This window comes from Aptenodytes patagonicus, chromosome 1 (genome assembly GCF_965638725.1).
Source record: "Aptenodytes patagonicus chromosome 1, bAptPat1.pri.cur, whole genome shotgun sequence".
NCBI classification, from domain to species: domain Eukaryota; kingdom Metazoa; phylum Chordata; class Aves; order Sphenisciformes; family Spheniscidae; genus Aptenodytes; species Aptenodytes patagonicus.
Genome location: NC_134949.1, coordinates 133,150,328 through 133,177,195, shown reverse-complemented (window position 1 = coordinate 133,177,195; position 26,868 = coordinate 133,150,328). Strand labels below are relative to the sequence as shown.

Here is a 26,868-nt window from a genome sequence, read left to right as displayed (position 1 = left end):
TTCTCTGAGCCCTGATTATTTCTGGTTCAGTCCTAGGCAAACCTAGTGATTGTCATAGGCACATTTCAGCATCAGCAAAGAACAGTACTGATCCTAATGGGGCTTCTGCAGTAAAGCATCTGTACAGAATGGACTGAAATTATTATGAAAGTGGTGCATAACTGCAGAAGAAAAAAATAGATGACTATGCACATCATGCTATGTAAACACAGATAAAAATACTGCAGTCACCCCGAGATGTGCCTTATATTTCTTAGAGAAATCTTACTTTCATTGTTCCTTTAACAATAGAAGGTCAAATAAGTAAACTGAGATTTTAAGAAAATGGTGTTTAAAATTCCAAAGTTATGGCTATACCTACTTAAAAACGTAGAGCAGGTGTTTAGCTTGCTTGAAATTAGGCAGGAAGAAAACGTGCTGCTCATTTGTAGACACATACATACAAAAGAAAGGGAGGGAGATGTAAGGTAGAAGGAATCCTACTGTTTTCTGTGCTAACCAGGAAAAGGGTCAATAAAACAAGCTGTAGAAGAATAAAACAATCTTTCTTATTTTTGGACATCACCCCCAGGGAAAAGCTTTGACCTAGCAGCAAAGTCTACTTACCTATGCTTTGCTTCCCTTACATGGCAAACAACTCAAAGCTCCACTTCAGGGGATTTTACTAGATGGAATTACATCCTTGTATTACATGGTTCTGTAATTAATTTATTCTACTTACTATAAATATGTCTCAGTAGAAAACTGGATGACAGAAGGAGCTGCATATTAGTAGAAATCATACACAACACACCATTTATATTACTTACAATATCAAGAGTATTAAAATGAGAATCCCTAAAATCATATTTAATCCTAATTGTCAGATTCTTCATTGTCACAAGTAAAATCTGCTTAACATCTTCCATGTAACTACGGGTAATTTTTTGTTTGTTTTTTTTTTTTTTAATAGCAATTTAATTCAGCAGCCATCTCCATAGAATAGTTTAGCTGTGTATGTGCAATATACATATGTACACTTGTCTGTATATATATATAAAGGCTTTATTTCAATTTTTCAGTCTTTGCCTGGTATATGCTGATGACTTCAGTGCATAATTTACATTTCAAAACATACTTCAAATACAAAAATGCTGTCTAGAGAAAATGTTTATATTCAAGGATTATCACACCACTGTAGCCAAGATTTCTTGTGCTTTTTACCACTAAGTGGCAAAACCAGTGATGCAGTAAGAGCCCAGGACTAAAATTCAGACTTCCCATTCAGAATCTGTGTGTCACTCTGGATTAGTAACCTACCTTTTTTAGACTCAAATAGTACTAACATAAAGTCTAACTGGAAAAGATTTGCACAGATGGAGTGCAAAATTAAATCTGTTTACCACTGTCAAGGCTGAGGTGGCTGTGTGCTGGGTCCCGTCCAGGGTGGACATATGCTGCGCAGCCTTCCACCTTTGATAGCCACACAGAAATAACCCATCTGCAGTAGCTCCACTATTTGTCAGGTGGTTGGCTAGATCGGGGGTTATGTAACAGAGAAAGATTTGGGAAAGCTGTAAAAATTAAACCAAATCTAGTAAAGCTTTCCAAATCCACTTGTCTTGTGATGGTCTTCATGGCTTTAATGCTTTAGGCCGCAGTCAGGCTTCGTCCTTCTCCCTTCATTAGTCGCCAGGCTTAGGGAGAAGCAGCTCAAACGCTCACAGGCCTCTTCTTTCAAACACTCACAAAAAAAATGGTAAAACAAAATTCCCAAGGCAACAACTGAGCTGGAACCACTGAAACCTGCAGAGTGCTAGGGCACTGCGGGTATCAACTGGCCTTACTGTCCCTGACCAGCCTCACTGGGACCACACCCCTGCCCATAAGCCCAGGACCCCCATTCCGTCTCAGGCCTGGGCCTGAGCTACAGTATATGGACCTTGGACCTACGCCGTAGGTAGCTTGTCTCCTGGAAGGACCGCTTGTCTCCGCTCCTGTTGTTGGCCTCATCTCCTGAATGAACTTCGGACCCATGTTGTAGCCTTGTTTCCAGTCCTGTCTCTGGCCTTGTCTCCTTTGGCTCCTGACTAGGCCCCCTGGGTGGCCCCTGGTTCTGGTTCATCACTTTTTGCCTCAGCTGGGACTATCCATGGACCCTGTTACCTGCACCCACCCCTGCCCACTCCGGTCAGATGCTGTGGGACTGTGCCCCAGTAAGGGAGCTGCAGGTACTGGGGTCACCCTTGGTTCCTGGCTTGTTCTCTCTCATGGAAGAGTCCTGCTTCTCCTGCTACCTGACACAGAGCTCCTAACCTACACTAACATTGTATAAATACTGACCAATCGTGCAATGCAAAAGGTTTCATGACTATACTCTGGTTTAGCATGGCTGTTGCAATCAGGATTTTCTGTTAATATCATAAATATGGTACGCTATGTGTACAAATATACTGTAAACCTACATAGAATCATAGAATCATAGAATCATTAAGGTTGGAAAAGACCTCTAAGATCATCGGGTCCAACCGTCAACCCAACACCACCATGCCCACTAAACCATGTCCCTAAGTGCCTCATCTACACGTCTTTTAAATACCTCCAGGGATGGGGACTCAACCACTTCCCTGGGCAGCCTGTTCCAATGTTTAACCACTCTTTCAGTAAAGAAATTTTTCCTCACGTCCAATCTAAACCTCCCCTGCCGCAACTTGAGGCCATTTCCTCTCGTCCTATCACTTGTTACTTGGGAGAAGAGACCGACACCCACCTCGCTACAACCTCCTTTCAGGGAGTTGTGGAGAGCGATGAGGTCTCCCCTCAGCCTCCTTTTCTCCAGGCTAAACAACCCCAGTTCCCTCAGCTGCTCCTCATAAGACTTGTTCTCCAGACTCCTCACCAGCCTCGTTGCCCTTCTCTGGACACGCTCCAGCACCTCAACGTCCTTCTTGTAGTGAGGGGCCGAAAACTGAACACAGGATTCAAGGTGCGGCCTCACCAGCGCTGAGTACAGGGGCACAATCACTTCCCTCCTCCTGCTGGCCACACGATTTCTGACACAAGCCAGGATGCCATTGGCCTTCTTGGCCGCCTGGGCACACTGCCGGCTCATGTTCAGCCGGCTGTCGACCAGCACCCCCAGGTCCTTTTCCGCCAGGCAGCTTTCCAGCCACTCTTCCCCAAGCCTGTAGCGCTGCATGGGGTTGTTGTGGCCGAAGGGCAGGACCCGGCACTTGGCCTTGTTGAACCTCATACAATTGGTCTGGGCCCATCGATCCAGCCTGTCCAGGTCCCTCTGCAGAGCCTTCCTACCCTCGAGCAGATCAACACTCCCGCCCAACTTGGTGTCGTCTGCAAACTTACTGAGGGTGCACTCGATCCCCTCATCCAGATCATCGATAAAGATATTGAACAAGACTGGCCCCAAAACTGAGCCCTGGGGAACACCGCTCGTGACCGGCCGCCAACTGGATTGAACTCCATTCACCACAACTCTCTGGGCCCGGCTGTCCAGCCAGTTTTTGACCCAGCGCAGAGTACACCTGTCTAAGCCATGAGCCGCCAGCTTCTCGAGGAGAATGCTGTGGGAGACAGTGTCAAAGGCCTTACTGAAGTCCAGGTAGACCACATCCACAGCCTTTCCCTCATCCACTAGGCAGGTCACCTGGTCATAGGAGGAGATCAGGTTGGTCAAGCAGGACCTGCCTTTCATGAACCTGTGCTGGCTGGGCCTGATGCCCTGGTTGTCCCACTCATGCCTTGTGAGTGCCCTCAAGATGAACCGCTCCATAATCTTCCCCGGCACCGAGGTCAGGCTGACAGGCCTGTAGTTCCCCGGATCCTCCTTCCGGCCCTTCTTGTAGATGGGCGTCACATTGGCAAGCCTCCAGTCGTCCGGGACCTCCCCTGTTAACCAGGACTGCTGATAAATGATGGAGAGCAGCTTGGCGAGCTCCTCCGCCAGCTCCCTCAGAGCTACATCTATGAAGCTAGTTCAATCCCACAAAAGTAAGAACAGGTCTGCTATGACCATCTACTACTGTAGTTGTAAACTCCACTGAGCATGACGTGGTCTGCAGGAAAATATGGTGTTAGTCAACCCCATTGCTGCAAGTCTTTAAACCTAAAAGGAAGTCATTAACAACCTGTGGCACTAACAGTTTTGCAAATAAGAAACAAGAGGCCAATAGATTTCTATTGTAGAGAATGAAGAGGTCCTCAGTACTAAGGGTAAGCTGAAACAGGCCACTCTGCTCTTTATCTTGGTTTCTGACCAGGAGTCAGAAAACTGTCAGTAGACCCTCGTTCTCATCTACCTGTTATGGGAATACGAAGTTGCACTTTGTCCTTCTCTCCTTTAGCAAATGTAGGAATAGGCTAAGCAGTCATCAGCCTTGAGGTCACATTTAGCTCACTAGATGATTAGGTGAATTTGTATATCTAGTTTCCTTTACAAATATTGCTGACAGCAGCAGAAAGAATACTGTTGGACAGTTTTAGAAATACCAAACGTCCAAAATAACTACACATTTATGACAGTGGTGCACTGTTTACTCATCTTTCTCATTACTTAGGACCAAAGCAGAGTATAACAAAGCTATCCTGTTAGCTACTGCTGTTCCTTCTCTGTAAACAGGTAAGGAATCTGGAGTATCTTATCAGCTTGGCACTCTTCAAAAGTGCTAAGCAAACAACCTGCTGTCATTTAGCTTAACTGGCGAGGAACCCTGATTGCATCCCAGGATTTACACAGGTGATAATAATGAAAGAACAGTATCAAAAAAAGAAAATAAAAAAGGAGGAACAGAATGAGCTTAGCTGCCTGGCTGTCTTGTGCAAGACAGCAGTGTTGTTTTGAAGTTACAAATAAAAGAGAGAGAAAATTTTAGAGAGTTAAAACTGCTTTTTTTTTAGACTTCTGCTATATAATCCACTCTTTAATGACCAGACAATTCAAAGTTAAGGTAGAGAATAATCATTGCATGCACTTTGATCAAAGTTACAAGTTTATACAATATAAAAATCTTGGATAATGGTAAGTCCTAGAAAGCTACCAGATGTTCATAGATCTTTCTAGTTTTTTCCAATATGATCTTCTCCTACTCTATTCACAGACAAAGCACATTCATGATTGCAGAAGCACGCACACCTCAGCAGTCAACTGTGTGGTAATCTTCACAAAAAATGTGCACCCCCTCTGTCTCCAGCAGAACCTTGGAGAGAGCGAAGAGGCTAAACATAGCATGCTCCCAGAGTCACCAGTTCTGCTAGCACAAAGGGCAAGCTGAATCAAGAATCCCATTCTCAGCTTCAGTCTCACTTGTCTCTCTTCCATTTAAGCACAGGGAGAGATCAAAGGCGTGAGGCGTCCCAAATGGCTATAAATGTCTGGCTTAGCATGTTATATAATGCTGAGATGATGGCAAGAATATTCTGCATTACTGTTTCAACATTTCTAGTAGCTACTTTCAATGTTATCTATTCCTCCTTTCTATGTTGTTATGCCAGTCTCTTCCTTGCTTTAGCTACTTTGGAGGAGGATGACTAGACTAGAGAGTTAACAGTAACCAGTTACTGAAGTAACCTGAGTTGGTGAGTAAAAAGGATGTGGGGACTGTGATTACTCCCTACCTGTCTTTCACCAGACAGGACGTTGTGTCTTTGTCAGATTCTTGTCTGCAGTGAGTATCATGGACTTGATCTCAAAAACTAAGCATCTGTAACTTCTGCTGATTTATACTATAGCAGAAGATGACAGCTCTGAAAAAGAAGCCTAACAAAAAGGGTGAATCCAGGTGGGAATTGACTTGGAGACTCAAGCTGACTGATAAGTCTCTTTCTATAAATATTTTCATATATGATTGTACACTATTGCTCCACAGACCATAAGCTGAAATAAAAGCTTGTTGCAAAATGATTTCTATCTCTTCCAAGAGTCATGAGTTTTAATTCTCTTTTCCTACTGGTTTTATAGTAATGCAACTCCACTGAAAGCAGTGGAGTTGTTTCTGACTTACAGTGCCATAAGAAAGAAAACAGCATTAGAAGCACAGAGTTACAGAGCCCTTGTATTTTCTTGCCATGGAACTATAGATCTCTTCCTCTTAGTCTAGTATGGACAGCTGCCCTCCCATTTTTACAAAGGAAACAGACAAACCACCCAGCTATTGCTTACAAATCTAACTGCATTTCCAGAACTGATGCCAAAACAACATCATGAACAGCTCAGTATGTGCTATTGAGACTCCATACTGATGTTATTACAGTATGTGATTACTCTAGGGCAGAAATGTACTCAATGTACACACATTTCCTGAAAGTTTTATAGTTTTGAAAAGGAAATGCTCGAGAACTGCATCTATTTTCTTCTCCCCCATTTTTTGTTTGAATGTTAAATAAGGAGCAAAAAAGGAGAAAGGGGAAATGCAACATACCGTTCTTTGCATGCCAATTACTTACTCTTCTTAACATTCAAAAATACTGACTTTATTTTTATTTTGAATGAAAAATTTGAGTAAGGAGCAAGACAGCATCAGAGGCTGGAAATGGTGACTATAGTAGTGCATTATACACACCATTAGTGGATTTATGGGATGGATAATAGAAACAAGTTTGCTAATAAATTCATGTCTAGCTATGTTCCTATCTTACTGGAATCTAAACACTTTTGCTCAAAGTACTTTCACGTTTTTCCATCCTAGCTCTTTCTAACTTTATCTTTCTGGAAGTCTCTCCTACATCTGGCAGAACTTTGAGAGCTCCTTTGCATTAGGAAGCAATTGAGGGATCTTGCTTGACCACTTACCAATTCGTGTTCTTGCTTGCCTCTTTAGCAACCCACTTGAGAGAGAAAATACAAGATGGGTTGTCAGGCTTCCAGAAAAGGAAGTAGAAAATTTCTCCATTCCCAGTCTACACTCCCCTCTACAACTTCATCCTCTGCCATTAGGATTTTCCTCACCTTCAGTGAGGAAAGGGGAGGGGTTTGTTACCCAATCTCATAATAGAATAAGTTTTTTAGGCAGGAAAACCTGGGAAGAAATGACAGCAAAATTATTGTGTTCCTGAGCTGGAAAATTCACATTTCACAGGATATTCTGACATTTGAAAAGTTATTGTCTGGAAGAAAAGACAATTTCATATATTTACGTATTCCCAGGATGGAGAATTCAACTCTGTTTGGAAAGTCCTGCTTCAAGATATATCAAAGGAGCTGAGTGGCCCCTTTTGCCCGGAGACTTGAGGGAATTCCAGCTTGTCATATTCCTCCAGTGCATATTCTCAGGTTATATTCAGGATCACCATGCTTCTGGGGTACTTCCCAGACAGGCATCTTGGAAACAAGCTCTTCCCTGCTACAGGATGTGGAAGATGACGTCAGTTCATAGGATGCATAAAGACTCAGGGAACCAAATGATTGTGCATCAAAATTGGAAAGAAGAAGAAATGCAGTTTAACTGGAATTACTATTGTGCCAGAGGATTTAAAGATAGTAAAGGGAATTGATGGTCTGTTTAGTGCACTGCAGGGACAAAGACACTCTCATGGTTATAAGAGGAATTTATTTCTAGGCTTGTAGACTCCTACAGTGTCTACTGAAGAATATCAATTCAGAAATGCAGCGACATTTGCTCCTTTCCGTTACTGGCAAACTACAGTGCTTGTCATTAATCACCCTGACAATATGAAAATGCAAAATTATTCTGTTATTTCTATGCCTTCTGTTTTTTCACTGACCTACCACGTTGTCAAATGCTATAAACACAAAGTACACAGTTGTGCGTAGTGCAAAAGAAAAAAAGGAAAATGCTTAAAGGAATCATAATTAAAATGTGTTTCAGCCTGGGGTATCTGTATTGAAGCTTTAAGTTTTCTAACTTCATTTTCTTGCTTGATTATATTAGAATAATGGCTTCTAAAAACAATATTCACTGTAAGATGCTAGCCAGTCTTTCAACTGTATAGGAAAACCAGGAATACTTCGTTCCATGACATAAAAACCTTACTGTAAATTCTTAATCCCACCATTTCTACACTGAAACCAGAGGGAAAATAGAAATAAGTCAGGAAGGATGGAAGAGCCTTAAAAAGTCCAGGAAAAAAGATTCCTGTAACAGTAGGTGTCTGTGCTACATTTTTGCTGTACATGAAGTCCCGTGAATCTGAGAGGAAAAGAACAAATCAGTGATTCCCCAGATTTACGTTTTATCTCAGTTTCCAGCTCGTCAGAGGGTATCATGTATTCTGACAGAAAGAGAAAATACACTGGAAAGACGGAGAAAGCAATTTTCGTGGTTTAGTTTGTTTTGGACACCACGGAGAGCACTTTCACTGCAAAACTGCCCCCTAGTGGGGTTCCCGTAATGGTCCGTCAGCGTTTTACACGGGGACCAGGCAACTCTCCTGCAGTGCAGTCCTCTGCCGTGCCTGATCTTGCCTTAGAGACCGCCGCTTCTCAGATACAACATGCAGAAAGCAGGGGAAAAAAGAAAAAAAAAAAAAAAAAAAGGAAAAAAAACCCGTAAGCGAACACTGCAGTCTTCTCTAAAGCAGGAAATAATCCACAACACATAGTATAACCTGACAATACTTTCCCTACTCATTAAAATGAAAATAATTTCCAAACAGTTTGGTATTTCTAACACCTGCTGTCACAGTATCTCAGCCCCTCTGTATGCTCATAAAGATGGTACTTGAGAGAAAAAGTGCTCTTGTGGGTACAAGGCTGGGACGGAATTTAAGGTTTCCTCCTTGGCAAATCAGAATATTTGTATCTGATCTTAAAAAAGTGTCTGAATAGCACAGCTTTTCCCTTCTTCTTTATAAAATGAGAAGAATATATTTTTGTAGCATGTTGTGAGTTTATTTAGCCAGGCTTGTGAGGGAAACTAAATAGGAGGCTAATAGGACTATATATGGAATTAATTTAAGAACTATTTAATATGTAAGACAGCTTCCATTATTGCTTACCATATCTTTGCATGTCATCATTAACCACATCACACCTGAGTAGAAATGTCTTGTGTTACACAGCCAGAAAACATTACTGAAGGTTTTGTCAGAGAGCAGTAGTCAGGAGTGAATCTCATGGGTCATGAAAGAGCAATGTGTCTTGAGTGGCCCTACAATACCGCGACTTAAAACTTGAATTGCAGAATGCGTACCATTTAGGAAGGCATAATAGTGCATAACCTTACAAAAGGGCAGAGTTTGGCCTTGAAATATAAAAATATTCAAAAATCGTCTTGATGACTTCTAGAAAACTCTGTTATTTGGCAAAACCTGCAAATCATTTTGATTTTGATTATTTCTTAGTACTACACAAAGAAATTGCAATTACTGTGTTTTACGTGGTATAATATATATAAAGCCTATATTAAACACTGAAGCATTAATTGATATTTCAGCAAAAATGATTAATAATTAAACAATTAAACCTTTTTTTTCCAGCCTACATCCCTAACCTATTAATCTCCTGAGTTAATGAGTTCAGACTTTTTACTGCGTCAGAATGCAATGGCGATTCTGGAAGTTGAGATTTACTATTTTTGGCAGCATCCTATTTTCAGACATGCTTTTTAAAAATCAAGGTGATGATTTTATCATAGCGAAAGCTTTAAAAGCACCTAGATTTTGGCATACAGTTCTGAGATAATGGATGAAATCTGTGACAGCTACTGAATAAATACTAAAACCACAAATCCTAGTCATCTGAATTCTTTAAAATGTGCTGGCTTATTCTAAACAATTATTGAAATGATGATCGTATGTTTTTTTTTTTCTCTGAGAACAGAAAAATAAGTATTTCCTTCTACTTCGGGGAATATATGCCACAAATTGTTGATTTTATGGCTGTTCAAAGAATATGTAGAATATTCTTCAGCTATATTTTCCTTATATTTTGCTTTTTAGTAGCTATGCTACCAGGCAAAACATACAACTATTGATAGCCTATTTTGTTCTTTAGTGTATTCTCTCATTTTGTTTGTAGAAAATTCAGTTTCATATTATCAAATCACTCCATAGATAAGGGATTATCGTGAGATACCGACTGATGGACTCACATGACCTGATGCTCCTCATATTTGTATTTCTTGGGGGGGCGAGGAGGGGAGAAATCTCACTGAAAATAATATTATTGGAACACAAGGCGGAAATTCAGTTCAAGTACTTAGCATCACTGCAAAAGACAAAAGGGAATAGGGAAAAAGAAAAATCTCCCCTTCTTGGCCAGGAAGTAGCACAAGCCACTCCTTTCTTAGGCTGGCATTAAACTGCCTAAACATATGCTTAATTTTAAGCCAATGAGGCCAACTTACACATTTGATATGTTTGGAGGTTTCACTTCAAGGTCTCTAGCATGGGCCAGTAGACTAAATGCTCAGTTGCAGCTGAAGCACATTAGGTGCATTCTTGGAGCGTATCTTCCGAATTTGTTTAATCCAACAGGAATCCGGTTCAGATGCTCCAAGAGCCCTTGCTCAGCATGAATCAGATCACAGTGGGGACAATATGAAGATCAGTTTCAAAAGTTTTCTTCTGATCTGAACTAAAGGAGTAATGTGTCAGAGGCACCACCTGAAGGTCTCCTATTGCCCAGGAAGACCTCCCTAGCAGTGAGTGCTCTTAAGCCCTATACCTCAAGACTAAGCTCACAAAACCACTCATAGCGCTAAGCTTTATGGCACCCAAGTGCTATGCATTTATATGTTTTAACCTGAAACCACTATACTTTCAGTTCTGCAGAATAAAGTGCTGCATCTGTCAATAAAATCTGGACCACAAGCTTTATAAAGACAAACAGTTTCTTTACCCTTACTTTCTCAAAATGGTTCCAAATATGACATCAATGTTTCTCAATCTGAGATGGCAAAACTAAAATGGAGTGACTAGGAACAGTTTCATACATACATACAACTACACACACAGAGATATGTGTACAGAGGATTCAATTTATAACAATACACGTTATACTTAGGAAGGTATATTTATGGCTAAGAAAAGCAGTTCTGCAGCCAGACATAGCACCTTACAATAATAGCTAAAAAAAATGGTAGAAGGGGGCCCTTTGTTGAACAGTGATGAAGGAAAATCAAACAGTATTGCTTTTAGAATTTTATTAACTAGAACTGACAGTAAAGAGTTTGCATGTCTGAAACAGTGTGAGTAAAATGATGAAGGATAAGAAGACTTAGAAGACATTTCTGAAAACCGGCCTAGTTAGAAATGACGTTCACAGTTTTTGGTTTGTTGAGAAGCAGGTGCTTGCTCTTTTGAAGCACTTTTTAAATCTTTAAAAGTTCAAGAAATCCAAGGCCTTTATTTGTTAAATAAGATGGGCAGATACCTCAGGACCACAGAACAATAACCTCTGATTATTAACGTATTCTAGAGGTCTGTATCAAGCAGGTTCTAGACAGAGCCTGCAGGAAATCTTGCTGATGAATGAATGAGACTTTAGATGTCTTAAGAGAGGCGTACTTACATCAGAAGGTCCTGATTTCTTTGCAGAATTTTCCACCGGATGTCAAATAAGTATTATGTAATTTTTCATGAATATGACATCAGAGTTCCATAAAAATAAAACTTCCAAAAGTTTGAAAATGATAATGAGCCTATAAAGAAAAGAGGAGTACTGGCAGGGTCTCCCAGCCCTTTGTGCTTATAGACATGGTTGAAGGAGAAGGGGAACTACTAGAAGCAGATGATGAGCAAGTTGAGAATTATGTCACAGAACTCAACCCTGTGAGTTGAGTACAGTACGACCCTGTGAGTTGGTCGTACAAGCCCCTACGACCAGACAGGCTGCACCTCAGGATGCTGAGAGAGAAGACTGATGTTTGGAAAGGCTGCTTGCTATGGGAAGTGATTGTGCCCCTGTACTCGGCACTGGTGAGGCCGCACCTCAAATACTGTGTTCAGTTTTGGGCCCCTCACTACAAGAAGGACGCTGAGGTGTTAGAGCGTGTCCAGAGAAGGGCAACGAGGCTGGTGAGGGGTCTGGAGAACAAGTCTGATGAGGAGCGGCTGAGGGGACTGGGGTTGTTTAGCCTGGAGAAAAGGAGGCTGAGGGGAGACCTTATCGTGCTCTACAACTACCTGAAAGGAGGTTGTAGCGAGGTGGGTGTCGGTCTCTTCTCCCAAGTAACTAGCGATAGGACGAGAGGAAATGGCCTCAAGTTGCGCCAGGAGAGGTTTAGATTGGATGTAAGGAAAAATTTCTTTACTGAAAGAGTGGTGAAACATTGGAACAGGCTTCCCAGGGAAGTGGTTGAGTCACCATCCCTGGAAGTATTTGAAAGACATGTAGATGAGATGTTTAGGGACATGGTTTAGTGGGCATGGTGGTGTTGGGTTGACGGTTGGACTCGATGATCTTAGAGGTCTTTTCCAACCTTAATGATTCTATGATTCTATGATTCTATCATCTCCAAAAGCTCATGGAGATCAGAGAGAGGTCCCTGCCAACTTGAGAAAGGCAAGTGTTGCATCCACGTTCAAAAAAGGCCAAAAGAACTATCCAGGGTACTACAGGACAGTTAGCCTCATTTCAGGTCCTGGGAAAATCATGGAGCAAGACCTCTTGGAACACATTTCTGGGCACACAAAGAATAAGGTGACTGGGAGCAGTCAGCAGGGATTTACTAAGGGTGAAGCATGCCTGACCTTTCTGATTGTCTTCTACCAGAAAATGTTGAGATTTGTGGGTGATGGAGAGCAGTGGATATCATTTACTTTGACTGTAGCAAGGCTTTCAACACCACCATGCACAGGAATTTTGTATCCCATTTGGGATGCTGCGGTTTGGATGGGTGGACAACCAAATGGGTAGACAGCTGGTTGGACCAGGATCAGAGGGTAGTTGTTAATGAGTTTTACTCTATCTGGTGGACAGAAAAAAGTGGAGCATCAGAGGTGTCCATCGTCAATGACTTCAAGGAGGCAATAGAGTGCACTTTCATCAGATACAGATGACATCTACATCATAAAATCATAAAATGGTTTGGGTTGGAAGGGTCCTTTAAACATCACCTAGTCCAACCCCCAAGTACTGGGGACCCCAGAACTGGGTGCAGTGGTCCAGATGGGGTGTCACAAGAGCAGAGGGGAAGAATCACCTCCCTCGACCTACTGGCCATGCTTCTTTTTATGCAGCCCAGGATACCATTGGCTTTCTGGGTTGCAAGTGCACATTGCTTGTGCATATCTAATTTTTCTACTAATATCCCCAAGTCCTTCTCCACAGGGCTGCTCTCAAGCCATTCATCACCCACCAGGGTGAAATCAGGGTGGAAAAAGTCAACGTGCTTAAGTGTAGAGCTGCCATTCAGAAGGAACTAGATAGGATGGAGGGGCAGGACAACAGGAGCCCTGTGAAATTAATCAAGGACAAATGTGAAGTCCAGCGCCCGGGAAGGAAGAACCCCTTGCAACCATACAGTTTGGGAACCAGTTGGCTGGCAAGCAGCTCTGCAAAAAAGGACCTGCAGTCCTGTGGGCAGCAAGCAGGACACGAGCCAGCAGTGTGCCCTGGCAGCAAAGATGACCAAGTATATCCTGGGCTGCATTAGCAGCAGCACAGCCAGCAGATTAAGGGAAAGCATTACCCCTCTTCACTCAGCACTCATTAGGCCACATCTAGAATACTGTGTACAATTTTGGTCCTGCCAATACAAGACCTTAACAAACTGGAGTGAGTTCAGCAGGGCACCACCAAGCAAGTCAGGGGGCTGGAGTACTTGTTCTGTGAGGAGAGGCTGAGGGAGCTGGGCAAAGAAATGGCTTCAGTGAACCCAACAGCAGCCTATGAGGCGGTCATTGAGAAGATGCAGCCTGGCTCTTCCCAGGGGTGCATGGTGGGAGGATGAAAGACAACAGGCATAAAGGGAAATGAGAGGTTCAGACTAGATATAAGGGAAAAAAAATTCACCATGAGGACAGTTGAGCTGTGGAACAGGTTCCCAAGCAGTTGTGCAGTCTCCATTGCTGGACGTCTTTAAGACCTGCCTGGCTAAAGCCTTGAGCAACCTGGTCAACCAGTGTTGACCCTGCTTTGTGCAGGATGTTAGACTGGGGGAGTTGCTGAGGTTCCTTCCAACCTGAATTATTCTCTGATTCTATGTTGCTAATTAAGGAAATGAAAATCTCCTATAGGTCACCATAGCTAGATCTTACATAACACTTTGATTGGTAGCTCAGGACAGATGGAAAACTAAGGTGCAAGGTGTAATTACACAGAGATAAGTTCCTAAAAGGGATTCTAGTGAATTTCTTCATGACTAAGCAAATAAAATATATATTTTCTTTCTATTTTTAACCTAAGGAAATGAGACTTCAGTGATTGTGCTGTCCATCACTCATTTCCAACAATAAATTTTCTAGCTTCTTTAGCCAATTTCAACCAAATATGACAGGGAAGTATCAGTCTCAAAGGTAATTTTGTTGTTATAGGATTTTGGAAAATTGATTGCTGGAGAGGAGAAAGAACACCCTATTTGTTTTACCACTCCGGAAAGACAAGCAGAGGGTCCATTTTGTTTCGCAGCTGTATTCCAGACATCCAGTTAATACATGCACAGATCCAAAATACAGGTATGCTCTGTATTCTATGGGAAGTGTATGTGTATATGTGATTTTTTTGTTACTGTTTTCCAACCTTGGCACCCCACTTCTTTTTAATTTTGTTGCTGTCATACAAGACTTGTGGACAGGAAGAATAAATCAGATCATCTGCCCAGAATTGAGGCTGTACAATCTTACAGTATTATCCTCATGTTGCCCTAATAGATAGAGAATTGCCTCAAGGTCTTAATGAAGTTATTACTAAACCCAGTTTTCCTGAGTTATATGAGGCATAATGATATAGGAGAACAGCAAAATAACTGTCACTTTTATTTTAGTGTAACTTTTGAAAGAACATTTTCAACTTCATGCTATGAATTAATCCCTCTTTTACTGGAAAAGCAACTGGACACTTAAGATAATTACCAATCAGATGAAATATCTTAAAATGAAAGTCTAATCTAAAAGGAAAGTATATATTCCAGGAAGCAACAAAGAATATCACATCAGAAAGAACTATTACTATTTGGGTATAGTTCCCCCCAAAATAATAATAAACAGAAAACAGACATTTTGCTTACTTTTACAGAAAATCTCTGGAATACTCTGCTTCAATTTAAGAAGGGAATTTCTTTTCTGTATTAAATAAAACAATATTTGTGGTTTCCTAGATAAACAAAGACAAGACTAAATTAATCTCAAGGGTATAGATTACAAAATTTTCTGGAATAGAGACTACTCTGGCAATGTGCACTGTATCTAGTGCTACAAGAATAAGCCAATGAAAGCAGTTTTTTTCAGGTTGATTCTATAATATTCTGGATCAAACCAGAAGTCTTAACTGGATTTTGCCCAAATCACCTCAAACACTGACTTGCCTTTCAAGAAAAGGAAATTTGAAAGCTGACTACTGAATTACTGAAGGTCACCAGGACAGAAGACTGAGCATTCTAAGTCTCAAAACTGTTACTACCAAGGTCGATGACTACCACAAAACTTGCTGCTTTCTACTCCAAACATAATGTGTATCTTCTTTGTCTCTTTGGGGTATATGCAAAACATCTAATAAAAGAAAAAAATTGCGTTCAAACTGCCTTGGAGGAAGGAAGAGAAAATCATATTTCTTAGATGATAGCTACAACATGAACACAGCTGAGAAATGACAGTGATGAAAACTGTATAAAAGAGAAAATTGTAACTTCTGACTTTAGCTACAGATGTTAAAAGACTAGACTTCCTCTACTGTCAAAAAATGCTCTCCCAGGAGGTACTTAAAGGTAGGTATACGCTGCACCATGACAACTAGAGAGCTGCAATTCCTTAAAAAGCATCAAGGGAATTCTGCAAAGGAGATCACCTTAGTACATCTGTTGCATTGGACCTAATGGCTGTTCCTGCAACATCATCCTTCATTCGGTGCACGGTTGACCCAGCTAAATATTCACCTAGCTAAAAAATTCTTGCACAGCACAACGTAATGATTCAATACCAACAGTGAAAGCATACCTTAATTGTCAACACTTACAGAAAGTAATAGAAGTCATTGCAAATAAAGTTTCAGACCTGAGGATATACTACAAGTCTCTTAGGCCATGCCTACACCAATGAATGTAGCTAAGCATGAATGAGCTCTGCCAGTGTCTTGCGCTGGTTGGATATAAATCAGGACTATCTGTGAAATTACATAGCTGCGCTAACATAGCATTGTCCCTAAAGCAAGTATACCCTGCACTTCAGCTGGGTTTCATAGCTTACAACACTGACCACAATGTCATATTATTTTTTATATCTGACATGAAGGCCCAAGATGGTTCATATTCAGACAGCTCAGAGCCTATTTGCTTCTGCCCATATTTGTCTTCATACATATTCGCATTCCCATAGTTCTACAGCCCACATATTCATCACTAAACCATAACATTTCCCAGACATTTCAGTGAAATTCTTTTAGTTTGTACAGCAGGAAAAGTCACTACAATAATTCTTGTATGAATGTAATGCATTTTTGTCACTGAGCATTTTACAGTAAAGTTATGCTAAGTTATGCTAATTGTCAGGCTTGGGGTTGGTGATTTAAAAACATTCAAGATTCTTTTTCAGCTGAAACACTTTCACAGCACAAACACATGCTACGTCAGATGAGATAATCAGATCTACTTATTAAAAGAATTTCTGAATTAGTTATTTTCACCTCATTTTACTATACAGACACCTTCAATTCCCATATCAAGAACTGTCTGTTAAGCTCTAAAACCAGCTGTGTGACAGTGATTTAATAAACATGACTTTCTTTCCAAAAGCTACAGCATTATTTCTCATCCTGCCTCAAATTTGCTATTTAAGCTTTAACAAAGAACTTTAAATTTCACTTGCAGCTATTCCATTTAGAAGATGTTCTAATATACATTGCCCTCTGAAAAGAGACATTTTAATGGCCATATATAAGGCAAAAATATTTTCCAGCTTATGCTGTAAATTAAATCTTTCTAGTTATAAACTAGGGAACAAAAATATTCCAATATATTTTGGGTTTCTTTAGATCATAAATATTGTCAGAAAGCCTTATCTAGATTGCCCATAATAAAAGCATTTATACATTATATTATACCTGTTTGTTATACATTATTTTATACCTGTTTGCAAGCAATTAAGGAACCAATGAAACCTACCAATATGTTAACCTGATGTGATATTATGGGGCCAAATGAAGTGGCAAATCTGTTGCAAGAATTAGATTATAAGACAACTGCCATGGAGAGCATTTCTATACAGTAAGTATGGTATGGAAATAAATTAACAACTCATGTTGGCTGTAAGAGTCAAGTATTATAAGCTGTCTCCATTCTGCTCTTTTCAAAATCTAGACGAAAAATTTGAGGTGCTGTGACAGAAAGAAAAAAAAAAAAAAAGCCTACCCTGCATGTAACTAAGGCATGGTAGCTATTTTGAGATTAATATTAGAAAGGAAATAATTTCCTTCTCTCATTGAGGATGAACTAATATGTTCTGGTTTTCACTCTCATCTTGAATCCCAAGCCAAGGGTAAGTCTAATAACAAGACTTGCAACGTCAACAGAAATATGTGAGCGGATAATCTTAGATGAGGGAGCAGCCACTATTTCTGCCTTTCTCTCAAAATACCTGGGCCTTCCACAAGTTGCTTTTCTCCCTGTACTGAAACAGAGCCAGTTAATATTCATTCTTGTCATTCACTTTGTCAGAGTTAAGGCAGGGAACAAACAAATGCTGATTTGGCTTAGTGAAAAAGAGATATATAACAATGTTTACATATAAATTAAATTTTATTGTTTCATTATACTTTCTAGGTTAAGATTAATCTCCCGTAATTTTATCTGTCTAAAAGTAATGTGTCTTGTCTTATCTCATCTAGTCTCCCTGAAGAGTCAATGGACCCACTATATAGTGCAACAGTTACCTGTGAAAGACTTGCCTGGGAGTGTTTAATTGAGAAGGAATCTAGACAAGTACTGTAAAATAGATAACTAAAACTTGGATAGCTATAGATAGGTCAGATGACTCATGTCTTCAATGACTTCACATTTGCAGAGCATTGTTGGTGCCACAGATGGAAATTGGGAATCCACAACTGAGAAACTTGGAGAAGGAAACATAAATGGCCTAAACAGCCCCCTAGGATACATAATGAATAATGAAAGAGTCACCTACAGTAATTCTATTTTCATGTTCCTTAAGATAGATCTGACAGTCAAGGCTACAAAACCATTTACTTAAAGGTTCTAAATGTGACTGTTTTATCTTTTGTTTTCAGTTTGAATGGTTGGATGCTTTTGCAAGGTTAAATAGTCGTATAATGGAAAGTCACAGGGGGATTCAGTCCTAAACATAGTTTTATAGTGGAATGTTAATGAGAAATCCATACAAGATTGGCAGAGGATAAATGAGAGTTGTGCCCCTCTGAAGTAAGAGGTTGAGGCCATGCAAGATGTCTTTAGCCATTTAAATGTTTCTAGAAATCCATATTCAAGCAAGTAGATTTCCTTAGTATTTTAATACTACCTGGCTTTGCACTCATGAACTGCTTATAGATATTACTCTAAGATGATATCTCATATTCTGAAAAGAGAGCTATACTCTGAATATGTTACTGGGGCTGAATCCAGATGTCTTAGTATCATATCTAGACATTTTTATCTAAGCAAGCAGAGCACAGAGGCGGGATCTGATTCAGATACCATAGATAAGCAAGTCCTCAAGGCTTGCTGGTGGCTGGTTCTGCAGCTATACAGGACATATGCAGGTTACTTAAATTTGAAAAAATAATGTCTTGCATTTCTTTTTCCTAATATCTCGATCCATGCATCATATCAGTTCTCAACTCGACAGAACATATCAGTAAGGGATTACAACATCTGCGACTATGTGGTGTTAGAAATACAACTACAAAATACTATTTCTCTGCCAATGAATAGATTCTTTATGTATAATACATGTTTTTCATTAGGCCTTATCAAGCTAATCAACAGCTAATTTAAGGCTACTCAGAAATAGTTGACAGTTGTACTGCTGTCCAAAAATGAAAGTCATTCTTAGTATAAGCCTATTAACTAGTTCTTTATGTTTTTCTCTTGTTACTATAAAAATTGTTAGTTATTTGTGACTTTTATAAAGCCATCAATCTGTTTTAGCACCATTATTATGGATTTGAGATCTTTTCTGATATAAGACTGGCATATCACTTTTTTCCTCTTTTCAGAATTAGCATGAAACACTTTGTAAAGTGTTCTAATACAGCTGAAAGAGTACACTAGGATGATCACAGCATTTTTGCTTATACTTTTTCAGTGAAATATCGCCTGTTATCTTACAGTAAGTACAGTACGAACACTTACTCAAATACAGGAAACATGCTAATGTGACAATGAAACAACAAGGTTTTCAAATACTGTAGAAAAACTGGACTCAAAGCTATTTGAGTATTTATTATCACAATGAATTTCTGTCAAACTGGCAAGTGCTCTGTTGTAAAACAAACTGAAAATATATTTTGTTTTCTAATTAAAAGGAACTCACTATAAAGTTAATTACGAAGTATCTAGATATGAATCCGTACTTCCAGGAACTCTATTGCACACAGAAGAATTTAACATGAATGTTTCTATTGATTTCTATTAGATTTAGAGTAAGCTCTCTGCTAGTAACTACAGGGGTAAGAAAAATTGTTTTGTTCTTCCAACTATCATGGTGATAGCTGACTGCATTTACTTAAATAATAATTTCCATGTTATTACAACCCTTTGTTTTCCTAACACCAATATTCAGAAATGAACATAGTATTGTGTATTTGTTTCTGTAACCTTTCAAACATGGAACACTCACATTCACTTAGACACACTCCCTTGAAAACACGACAGAGCTCCAATAATAATTCCAAAACTGTCCTAAAACATCATCATCAATAGCATATCTCATAAACAGAGCTTCATCCATTTCTCAAGGGCAGACTTACAGTGATGCTTTCACCCCTTATAGACACAAACTGCTAGAAGCAAAATGCTAAAGGCTATATTGTCTTCCTTCGTCTCCTCCCTAGCATTCCTGTGCAGTCCAAATGCACCTCACAAAACTTCAGAAGCTATAGGGATCATCTCAGAGTTCAAATCAAACCACTGAAACAGTGACACAGTAAGACTGATACCACAAACAAAAGATTTAAAAGAAAAAGAAAGGCGCGCAATTCCAGACAGCAGCCAAGCTTATCCTCACCTTGAGTTGCTGTCCATCATACTAGAAGAGGATGACTCCCCCCAGGCAAACACCAGCTGGAGAGTAATCATGCTTTACACTTCTCTAGTGCCTTTATCTGATGACCTCAAAATACTTGACATTTTCATTTCACCTCAGAATACTTTCTGCTGATGGCTAAATATCACTATAGTCTAAATACGGGATAACTGAGTGGCAGTGCTGGTGGTCCCGAGCTTTCAGCTAACAGCAAATCGCTCTCCTTGCTATGCACCAGTGGTAGAAAATGCATATGGGGAGATTCCAAAGGTTTCTCAGGGCTTGGTCTACTATACCAGTAAGAGCTTGAGCAAAGCCAGACTCTGGGAAAAGCGCAACACCAAATATCCCCGGTTTTTATTATCTATGTGAGCAGCTTGGCTCCAGTGTCTGCTTCTCACTTATCCTTCATTTTTGTACATGGCATCATGACAAACAGAAGAATCTTTCTTACCACACCAGGGCCAGGCTTACTATTTTTTTAAAAAATACTGCACATGGGAGAATCTGGAAACCTTACCAGATTATAAATCTGTCTCAGTTTCTTACACTTTAAACGTTGAGACAAAACAGAGATGACATGAAGATTACTGAATTACATTTTTTACTGTGATTCTCTCTGATTATTATTTTTTTAAACTTTCTCTCTCCAGCAACCTAAAATCAGAGCTAGTGACTCGCTGACAGTGGAAATAACATATCTGTACAAATCTGCAAAGTGACAGTTGTTGACCAATATTTCTAAACAAAGAAAACACACAAGTTACCAAGGCTTGGATTGTAGGACAAAATCAGTGCAACTTAAGCCCATGGGAAGTATTTTTTTTCTTCTAGTCACTGCTTACATGTTTAGATTCATATCTCTTCCTCGTATACAATGCAGTAATTCTTTGGACATTAAGTTAACATTTCAGAACAATTATAATGGTTTTAAGAACAGTTTCTGAGATAAGGGATATTTCTACACAAATGTGTAGTGTAAAAAGGGATATTCTAGCAAATTTTGATCTATTGTCTTTTGGGGTAGCATATCAAATGAAACTTCTAATTTCAAGTTTTCAGCATTGTCTGAAGAGCCAAATCAGTAAAATTCCTATGAATGGACAATTTCAATGAATGGAACTAGTCATATATATAAGGATTTTCAGTATCAGATTAATAGTTTACATTCTTAGAAGAATTATCAAGGACTTTTCTGTGGTAATTCACTAAATGCTTGAAACTATGACTTTTTATTTAAGGCAAACTTATTTGTTAACTCTTAAATTACTCATACTGATGAAAAAAAGTATATCCCATAAATCATAAAAATTTCTGTATCACTGGCAGTAACATCTCATATATCATCTAATTAAAAAAATGAAAAGAGGAAGTATAAACCTAGGTATTTTATTGCACAATGCCAAAAATTTTAAACATCAGATACCTACTACAGAGTATAAATAAATTATTGGATTGCAAGTCTCTGTTGTGTTACTAACATGAGCCATGCCTGAATTAACAAAATAGGTTTGGTTACATTTTGCATCATAACACGATTCGTGGATTACAAACATCACAAATAATATACAGAGAGAAAAATAATAATAAGTATTATACGATACTGTAGAAGATCACAGCTTTATTTATTATCATTTTAATGCCTTTGTATATTTCTCTTGATTGTCCTGCCTTGCTGTATAATGTCTAATATACAGACTTATAAAAAGATTACTCTGGATTTAGAGCTGCTAAGAATTCTAGCTGTGCTCCTTAGACATAAAGTGAGAACTGCTCCTTGAACTAGTAAATCCTTTGCAATTAAAAGGGATTTTACTCTGACGCACCCATCACAGATTCAAATTTTTAAATCAGTAGTACAGGTACAAAAGAGTAAATGCCTAATACTATCTCAGGGTAAAGGTATGTCACTTATAATGACATAGGAATATGTATGCAATATCATGCCAGGTTTTGGTCCAATGCAAGTGATAGTTGGTAAAAATATTTTCAATTACAAAAATGCTCATAAATTAAATTACAATTCCCTATAAACATTCTATGCTTAGTTACAAGAAAGTGTCATTTGTGACTTTAAAAGGTATTTCCACAAAAAGAAGACTAGGAAACAATCACCAACAGTAAGCCAAATACTAATGGATGCCATCAGAAATAACAATTTTTAAAAGTTACTTACACTTGTCGGTCCCTGTACATCTTGTTAACTTTCTCCCATTGGCAATTAAGCTGAGTCAGCTTTTCTTGTATATTTGCCGCTTCCGTTGGTGTAGTACTTTGCAAAGCCCGTATCTTCTTGCTGTGAATAATGTCTATATGACCCAGCAGTCTCCCCAGGCTATCTTTAATGCTCTGTAATATCAAGTTTTTAAAAATAGAAAAACAAAACATTGTTTTTATAAATAATGTTAAAAAGTTCATTAGCAAAAGAAAGAAGGTGGAAATGCTAATTAAACAATAGCTTTGACAATAATAACACTTCTACAATAACTGGGTAATAATGACTTAAAGTCCATCCTTTCTTTGAAAACTTAATAAACTATACCTGAGAAAGGTGATGGCTGGAGGGGAAGTAAAGCGCTATTGACTTCAGTCACTCATTAATTCTTCTATGCCAAGTTTACATCTGTTTTAATGCCATTTCTTCTTAAGAAAGCAGAAGAAAGTCCCAATTTACAGACCTATGTTTAAGTGTTCTTTAATTATTTTGCTGTTTATGCTTCGTTTTTACACTTGTTTCAGCAGATATTAAACAGATATCAAAGTAACAGCACGAAAAAAATAGTTTATCAGGTATCACTGTTTTTGCCTTTTGCTGGATATTCACAACTCAACATTTACCATTCTTCAAGTAGTCAGTTCTTTGTTGTTTTAGAGAAAGACAAACTACTTCACAGTACACCTACCTACCTGCACAATGCCATGTGTTGGAAGACCAAAAGGAAGAAAAAATGAATTTACTGTGGACCTTTAACATCTTTAAAATGTGTGAAAGCATTTAAAACTCCATATGTTGTCAATGACCATTAATTATCCATTTATCAATCTATTCAGTTCCATGACTGAATTATACAGGTTTTCTTTTTGCTCTATAAAGCAAGACATAAATATGCTGTTTATTTCTATTCTGTGAACTTGGTAGTGTTCAATCTCTCTCTTTCTACAAAATATTTGAGAATCATTTGAATGACTGAATTTGTTAGAAAACCCAATGCTGAGGAAAGATACTGTCATAAACTGTGTGCTGACTTAAGGATAAAAGCATTAAATGTAACAAAAAGTAATTAGCAAAGACTTCCTCCTTGTGAATCAAGACTGATGTAATGAAATCCTCAAGCAGAGCACTTCCTGTCACATTTTAGTCTACTATCCAAATAGGCATAATTTGGTACATCTCTGTTTTCCTTGTTCTTTACCAGAAAGACGACACAAAGATTTTTTTGAATCAGCCAAAAACCATGAGTTACATAAGCTTACCTTGCAGCCCCACATTATAAGTATCAAAAACAGAGAAATAAATGCAGGTTTTGGAGGAAAAACATGCCTTTTATGCAACTGATTTACACAGGTGTCATTTATTTACAGTCCTGGTAACATACATCATATGTAGCATTACCAGAGAGGAAACAAAAGCAAAATTAATGTTTCTGAAATGCATTTAATAATTAATTCTTTAAATTTTCATTTCCATTTCTTGTAGGTGGCCTCTTCCAGCCTCAGTGAGACAAGGCACATGATACTTGTGCTCCTCTGGGGATTTTATTTTTCTCTCTGTGGTATTTGTGTTTGGAAGGAAAATATTCTCTCTTCCAGACTAGTCAAGACATCAACGTAAGGCAAGAACATGTCAATTGCTGATTTCCTTCAGCCAAACAAAAATCCATTCTTCAGTGAAATGAAGTCAATGGACTTCATTTGAAAAGCTACATCCATGGCTCCTTACAATGGTGAATTTTGCATTATAACTCTTGCTGCCTGAATAAAATGCAGCCAGGCATGAAAGAATTCAAATGTTTTGGACTGATGACTGCATCAATTTGCTTTTAGTCTAAAGTTAGACTTTCTTTCCCTAAAATTTTTAAAGTTAAGATTTTCTCCTTTTCTCTAATGAAAGGTTAACAACTATGATAATTTGTGCATTCAAAACAATAATTTGCATAATGCAAAGAAAGCTCACAAAAATCTGTACCAAACTATACAAAGGATATGATATACCACTGAGCCACTAAAAGCCTCAGATAATTCTTGAGATAGGTATATTCAAATAGCAGTGTAAAAATAAATGTCTCCCTGCTCCATTACGAGTTATAATATTTAGCCATTTCTTACTATTCCTGCTTTTTAATTAATTCTTAATACAGGCATGCACATGTCTCACTGCAACTGCTGCACAAAGAAAGGAATGTTCTCCGGATAAAAATCTACAGTCATATTCAGCTTTTACCATAGAATCATAGAATGGTTTGGGTTGGAAGGGACCTTCAATGACCATCTGGTCCAAACCCCTGCCATGGGCAGGGACATCTTTCACTAGATCAGGTTGCTCAAAGTCCTGTCCAGCCTGACCTTCAACACTTCCAATGATGGGGCATCCACAACTTCTGTGAGCAACCTTTCTCCAACCATTTCTTCAAACTCCCTAAATTTCCAATACCACTACCTATAACTCTTCTGTTCTGTTTCCGTCTCTTATTTCTTCTGAAATACATAAGCCTCAGAATGAATACTGTGAACTTGTAGCTAAGAACTTATCAGACCAACTGACCAAAGCCTCTTAGTCTCGTTTAACACAAAAACATTCTTCAATTGCTGCACACAACTCTGCAGCAACTTTGTTCCAGAGATAAGGGAGAATGCTGATTTGACAGAGTTACGAGAAGTACAAATTGCTAGTTTGTGTGTGAGAAGCTCTTTCACACTACCAGCACTTTTAAAAGGAGGCAGGGATCAAAGGATGTTGTGTTATTTTGCAGTAAGCAGAAAAATAATGAGTGGTAGAAAGCCAAACAAAAAAAGAAAATTAGAATTGCCCTCTAACACTCTGTCACAGTCTGGTTAAACCCTGTAGCTAGAAACTGATGGTTCTATTTCACCATGCACAAAAAAATCAGATTTGCCTTTCCTTCATTTGTGAACAGCAGGCATCAAATTTGAAGTAATACAGGAGAGATTTTGGAGGTTATAATTTACCAGAAACAGAAGAAAAAAGACCATTAGCATGAGTGGACTCTTCCTCGATCTGTTGCCATTCTTGTCAGGGCAAATGAATCTATCCAAAGAGTCCCTCAGCCATTCTCTCACATGGATTCAGATAGGCATAGGAAGTCAGCGCTGAACATTTCTATTTTATTTCCCCATGGGTGGTTAGGAATAAGAATGCTGTATTTATTTAGGTGCAACAGAATTCCAATCTACACGCACGCTATCCAATGGAGTTATTAAAGAAAATAAAAACTGTACTAAGCATTGTCAAACATAATATTCCACCACATTGTTTTGCCTTCCCTGCATCTCCACTAAAACATGTCTCAGATATATAGCTTGTGTTTGGTAATACAAATGAAAAGTAGAATTGTCTTTTACTAGTTTCTGCCAGAGACAGAAACACAGCTAGCCAATTCAATTTTGGAAAAAAAAGTATGATAAAATATGTTTTCATGTATTTTAACTACAACTAGATAAAAAAGGATAACTTTCCTTGTTCAGTGTCCTTCTCACCTAATTTGAAGGACAGGCATCTCATTTATATGCCAACGCATTACAAAAAGGATGAAATAGAGGTGCAATCCTGCAAACTTCTGCTCATTGGAATAATCTCAACTATACAAGCGGAAGTCCAGAGAACATTCTTGTGATAGCATCCTTTACAGCTAGGAAAAAAAAGTCCCTTTTTGTAACAGTTTGTTGCTTTTCTCTGCAATATTTTAAAGGTAACAAAATTTCAAATAATACATTTTAAAAAGACACGATCTTATAAAAAGGGAACTATTTGAAGAGTCTAGTAATCACAAATTATAACAATTTAAATGTAGTTTAAAGGAGAGTTTTGCTTATGAAAACTCGACACCAAGATTTTACTTTCATCTTTAAGTAACTTTTACTAGTATTACTGAATATGATGATGATCAGTATTGCTGAAGATGAGGGGCTATATTCCTTTCCATTTTCTGTTTGTGGCTTTAATAGTTCTTTGTAAGAAATAATGACACCTGAACTTTTTATCCTGGATATAATACTCACTTAATAAAAAACTAAAGATCACAGCTCCAGTTCATTTTGTTAAATTTTTGGGGTTTTGTGCTCAATTTTTTGATGGAATTCACTTTTAAAATATTCTTCACATTTTAATTAATATATGTATTACTTATTTTAATTTTAAATATTCTACAATTCTTGAGCTAAGTCAATCTTGAAATGAATAGATCTATGCTTAGAATCTAGCAAGTAGAGTGAAAGCAAGCAAGAATTAAGCCAGATGCACAAAGTCAATCAAATTGTAAAGAAGAGAGAGTGGCTTGAGGAATCTGCTACCTCACATTTCTACTCATTATTACAACACATGATCTT

General features: G+C 38.6%; 1 protein-coding gene across 12 annotated transcripts in view; it reads right to left on the bottom strand.

Moving 5' to 3' along the window:
* Positions 1–26,868, bottom strand: part of DMD (dystrophin) — a 1,394,632-nt gene that overhangs the window by 664,915 nt on the left and 702,849 nt on the right. For all 12 annotated transcript variants that reach the window (XM_076355694.1, XM_076355734.1, XM_076355779.1 and 9 more), the window contains one exon: positions 22,481–22,653. In XM_076355694.1, the coding sequence (XP_076211809.1) occupies positions 22,481–22,653 (173 nt within the window). The remainder of the gene's footprint in view (positions 1–22,480; positions 22,654–26,868) is intronic.